At 32.5% G+C, this 5769-nt stretch overlaps 2 protein-coding genes across 2 annotated transcripts; one reads left to right on the top strand and one right to left on the bottom strand.

Annotated features, from left to right (window-relative positions):
- Positions 1 to 1201: 1201 nt before the first annotated feature.
- On the bottom strand, positions 1202 to 2056 carry LOC107846839 (kiwellin). Its single transcript, XM_016691115.2, has one exon. The coding sequence runs from the start codon at positions 2000 to 2002 to the stop codon at positions 1370 to 1372; it is 633 nt and encodes a 210-aa protein (XP_016546601.1). The 5' UTR covers positions 2003 to 2056; the 3' UTR covers positions 1202 to 1369.
- A 1966-nt stretch (positions 2057 to 4022) lies between these two features.
- Positions 4023 to 5100, top strand: LOC107847278 (kiwellin-like). Its single transcript, XM_016691468.2, has one exon. It carries the CDS (start codon positions 4091 to 4093, stop codon positions 4721 to 4723), a length of 633 nt encoding a protein of 210 aa, XP_016546954.1. The 5' UTR covers positions 4023 to 4090; the 3' UTR covers positions 4724 to 5100.
- Positions 5101 to 5769: the final 669 nt, after the last annotated feature.

Raw genomic sequence — 5769 nt, 5'->3', positions numbered from 1 at the left:
AATTTATGTAAAAATAACTCTCAAAACAATAATAATGAATGTCATTCATCAAGCCAATTTAATTGCACTGATATACACCTATATACATGTGCGCACCAACTGTGTCACGATAAATATGACAATAATGATGAACGTATTATATAGTCACTGTCTCAATAAAATTAATGGCTTAAAGCTAAATTTTAATATGACGATTTAAATATATGTACATAACAAAAATATCATCAATAATTTAAAGTTATTTTTTGATTATTACGAACTACTATTTTTAGTGTAGTACTGTTAGAAGACATTAAGCATTTAACTTCACATAGTAATATTATTATTTATAAAAGTAGCGACTAATTTTAATTAATAAGATGTTAGTCATTTATTTCAATGCATTTACCTTGAATATTATTGTGAAAATTTTATTTATTAATATGAAGATTTGATAAAAAGTCCTAAAATATTTTTAATAAAAAGTAATTTAAAGGCAGTGCACGTACACTAAATTAGTTTATATAATAATACCTGAGCATCGGTAAGATCATCCAAAACATCCCTACATATGACAAGCACTTTACGCGCCTGACTATCTCACTTTGTTTAATTTTTTGTATTTTGCTTGTTTAGTTTGTGTGGTAGCCTTATTATTCAAATGCCGCAAACAGATGATGTTAGTTGTAGTTTGCCTATTCGTGAATAATGAATGTTGCTTGTGATGAATGAAATAAAATAGAGTGAACAACAACAAATTCATAAGTAAAAAAGTTGTACTATTTCTCAAAAATTAAAGTGACAAAACGTTCACTATACAAGAATCTTTTCAGGAATAACAATCAGGTGACGAATCTCTCGATAATTTGCCCATATAAGAATCTCTCAGTAGTTTGCCCATTTGTGAGCAAACTATTAATAAAAGATTTATGAAAATGTAGTTTGCCCATTTTTAGACAAACCATATTAACATTTTTTTTACTCCCTAAACTTTGACAGACTGTGTTAGTTATAGGTTGCCCAAAAATAGGCAAACTGTCTGTTTCGTAACATAAAAAGAAATATCGTCTGTTTTGACTCCTAAACCTGAAAAAGCATTCCTTCTAGCTCCGGACTCCGGTTCATACCCTCCTTCTTCAACCTAACTTTTTCAAATTCAAAGCGGTAATAAGAACATGAGATGAAATTAAAAAAAAAACGAAATTAAACACCACCACATAAATTAGTTATAAATTATATCATAGTCGATAATTATTAAGGAACTCTAATGTACATCTTATTACATGTAAGATGACACGCTTATTCGATAAGTTTTTTAACACACACATAATTTGAGCTAACGAATATTGAATCTATCGAATTCATAACTATAACGATGCTCCAACCTGACCTAGACCATGGACCATGTGACAGGAACTATACCATCATCTGTATTCAATCTCAAACCTCTCCACACAGCAATGGAACCATCCACTATGTTGTTTTTACATGGACTTTGATAAGCATGTTCCTCATCACAACCAGTAGTGGAATCACATTCATCCACCACTTTAGCTGTTACGGTCCTACCATTATTCGCGCGAATACGTATCATTTTACCACACCTTGAACGTCCTGCAAACCATCCAGTTGACAATGCTACTATTCTTTCGTTGTTGTCATGATATTGCCCATCACATGACGATGGACCACCCCCATCACCGCCTTTGCTGAAGTCGTTGAGGGTAAGTTGAGCGGGTGTTGAGGAGGTGACAGGTGGTGAGCAACGGTATATAGGGTGTATACCGTTGCAATTGACTGTGCCAGAAGGGCGACAAGTATTGGTTGGAGAAGGGACTGACGGAGGGCTATTTTTACAAATGTTGGTTCCAACGTCAGGGTCATCGTTACATTTGCCATTTATGCAAATTAATTGACCATCACAATCATTCAAGGTTTTACATGGGCCATTGCATTGGGAAATGGCGTTAGAAGTAGAGATGAAAATTGTGAAAATTAGAGAAAGAAAGGCTAGATTTGACATAGTGGCTATTTTTGTAATGATTGAAAAATTTATATTAGAAAATGTTGATAGATGAATGAAAGTCTCCAAATGGATGAACATATATATAGGGAAAAATGATATCACGAGACATAATTTCCAAGTAGTAGAGTTGTGCACTCTTTAAATGGATGGGTTGAGCTGAATTTAAATATGGTATTAACTCATTTAAAATTTACTTGTATCGAAATGACCAAAAAAAAAAAATCGTTAATGATTGGGTTCAAATTCCAGCAGAGACAAAAACAATACTATATGATATCTTCCCATTTGTTCTAGCTAGCTTGGTCGATAGAGTAACTCGGTACACGTGAGAGTTAGTTGCTATTTTTTTATTTTGTGTTGCACTATCTCTCGTATTTTCGTATTTACTTTTTATTATTCTTTACGCCATCTTTTGTTATGTAATCCATCTCCTTGTCTACGATTCTTTATCTTGAGTCGGGGGTCTATTGGAAACAACCTTTCTACCTCTATCGGAAACAACCTTTCTACTTTTTCGGAGGTAGCGATATGAACTGCGTACATCTTACCCTCCTCAAACCCTACTTTGTGGAAACACACTGAATTTGTTGTTGTTGTTATAGTTAAGATACGTGGAAGATGACCTGATATCTCGATTATAGGACAAAGAAAGTCCTTCCTAGTTTTACATAGGTTGGGCAAGTCCTATTATTATGATCTTATCTTAATGTGGCCGCCATGTGTACAATTTTCATTGCAATACGTTAGAAAAATTAGACTTTTCTTTGCTATTCAATGAAACAAGGACATGCATGCATGCACATGGCTTCTAACGTTGACCCATAGATGGACTAGCAAGTCGTTAATTGATCAACAATTTACATTTTGAGCGGTGTCAGCGTATAAAATAATCTAATTATTAGGTAAACTTGATCTGCTATTATTATGTAAAAAATTGAATAACCTGCAATAACAAATCAAGTTTATATGATAGTGTAGAATATTTTATACACTAACAATATACAAAACTTAAACTCTTTGATCAATATGCGCGTTGTGTTAGGATGGTTTGAAATTCCTTTATATATCTTTGACTAAAGAATTCGACTTTGAATTTCTAGAAATTAATGAAATTCTATTGGAAACATATTTGACTCTGCAAATCGTGAATTCAGATTTCGTCTAGTCGGTTAATAAGAAAATGATGGACCAAAATGCTTCCATAGAAGCTAGCCCTTATTAGTAATATTTTTAATATAATGGATTAATTAATTCATTGAGAATATTTTCTTTTTTTATTCCCCCAAACCTTGAAAAAGTTTTTTAAAAATAGTTTACCCCGTCATTTACACTGTTTAATCACACACACAAAAAAAGTACATAAATGGAAAAAAAATAGTACCATAGACTATAGAGAGATATGCTATTGCTGGTACTCTTTTAATTTACTAGGTAGATGTTTCATTTAATTAATTAATATATACATTATTTAATTATCGTGTTTTTATTGGTGGTTATATGATATGATTTATTGAACACGATGTTCGTTATTAACTGAATAATGGACAAATATATTTCTAGATCTTTTTCCGATCTAAAAAAAAACAAAAAGTGGAAAGACAACAATATTATGATATAATTCATTAATACGGACGAAATTTGTGGAAAGTTTTATAATGATTTTATTTTTGTCAAAAAATATATTTTGACTCTCAAATTTCGACCGTCTTTTTCTCTTTTTGTTATTGGTGGAAAAGATCTAGAAATATATATGTCCACTATGGAATAATTAATTAATTGATAACCTAGGAAAGAGTATTAGGAACTACCATCTCTCTATGACTATAATCTAATTTATTCACTTATTATTTTTTTTTTATGATCGTGTTCGAGTCAATTTTAGCATACGATTAATTTCAAGAGATATATTTCATTATTAACTCAAATTTATTTTGATATGTTTAGATTTAACTCGTTCATTTGTCACTAATCATTACTCACAATATTGTTTTCCCTATATATATTCGGTCCATTTAGACATTTTCTTTCACCCATCAACACTTTCTTACACATATAACCTTTTCAATCATTACAAAAATAGCCACCATGTCAAATCTAGCCTTTCTTTCTCTAATTTTCACAATTTTCATCTCTACTTCTAACGCCATTTCCCAATGCAATGGCCTTTGTAAAACCTTGAATGATTGTGATGGTCAATTAATTTGCATAAACGAAAAATGCAGCGATGACCCTGACGTTGGAACCAACATTTGCAAAAATAACCCTCTGTCAGTCCCTTCTCCAACGAATACCTGTCGCCCTTCTGGCACAGTCAGTTGTAACGGTATACACCCTATATACCGTTGCTCACCACCTGTCACCTCCTCAACGCCCGCTCAACTTACCCTAAACGACTTCAGTAGTGGTAGAGATGGTGGTGGTGCATCGTCATGTGACAACCGATATCATGACAACAGCGAAAGACTAGTAGCATTGTCGACTGGATGGTTCGCGGGAGGTTCAAGGTGTGATAAAATGATACGTATACGCGCGAATAATGGTAGGACCGTGCCAGCTAAAGTGGTGGATGAATGTGATTCTACTGGTGGTTGTGATGAGGAACATGCTTATCAAAGTCCATGTAAAAATAACATAGTGGATGGTTCCATTGCTGTGTGGAGAGCTTTAGGGTTGGATACAGATTTGGGTGTAGTTCCTATTACTTGGTCCATGGTCTAGGTCAGGGTGCAACCATCGTCAGAATTACAAATTCGACAGAATTCAGTAACTTCAGCTCGAAAGATATGTGTTTTAAAACTTATTGAATAAGTGTGTCATCTTATATGTAATAAGATGTACATTAGAAAAAGGCTCTTTCGCCGAAGATGTTTTGGATTTCTATAAATAGAACATCTTGATCTTCTCAAACATAACACAGTAATATCTACGATGTAGTCGTTAACGTGTTTTGTTTAGGAGTAAAGTATTCTCTCAACGTGTTTTGTTTAGGAGTAAAGTATTCTCTCAGCATATTTTATATCTTTTTAATATTGCTTTTCCAATATATGTAGGTCATTAGACCAAATTATATCAAATATTTTGATTTTTTAATATAGTTTACTTTATCGTCTTATTTATCTCCGTTAATGTTTATAAGCTTTCACATGACACCTTGTTATTCCGATCCCAACAGAATCCTCAGGATTCAAGATCCTCAGGTTTCAAGATCAATGTGGATGTACAACACGTTGCAATGAAAACTTATCCTAACTAGCTCAGTACCATTATCTCTATGTGGATGCATTTTTGTAAATAATTTGATTTATTTTTTCGACAAAGAACGAGGACGACTAAAGTGATTATACATAAAAATCTATTTAAGAAGCTATATACTTCGATTGGAGCTGAAAGTTCTAGAATAGGTGGTTGGTATATCACAATAATAAAACTTTCTTTTATTTTTTATTCGGATTGAATTTACTATGTAATTTGTTACGTCAGCTCCGAAAGAATAAGCTGCGTTAAAATTATAAATTGAAGAAGGAAGTTATATGTAAGGAATTATATATTAGTTAATGATTCTTAAGGAACTCTAATGTCCATCTTATTACATGTAAGATGACACTGACAGGCTTATTCAATGAATATTTAAACATATATAATATTTCAGCTATAGTTATTGAATTCTATCAAATCCGCAACTATACCCAAATCACTATCATTGGACATGGTGGCTATTTTTGTGAGGATTTAGAATGTTATATGAGTAAGTGTTAACAAACACG

This window comes from Capsicum annuum, chromosome 11, assembly GCF_002878395.1.
Source record: "Capsicum annuum cultivar UCD-10X-F1 chromosome 11, UCD10Xv1.1, whole genome shotgun sequence".
NCBI classification, from domain to species: Eukaryota; Viridiplantae; Streptophyta; class Magnoliopsida; order Solanales; family Solanaceae; genus Capsicum; species Capsicum annuum.
This window is presented reverse-complemented; position numbering and strand designations above follow the sequence as displayed.

Bases quoted from the DNA above. Each gene is read 5' to 3' on its own strand.
- LOC107846839 (XM_016691115.2), bottom strand. From the start codon at position 2,002: ATGTCAAATCTAGCCTTTCTTTCTCTAATTTTCACAATTTTCATCTCT.
- LOC107847278 (XM_016691468.2), top strand. From the start codon at position 4,091: ATGTCAAATCTAGCCTTTCTTTCTCTAATTTTCACAATTTTCATCTCT.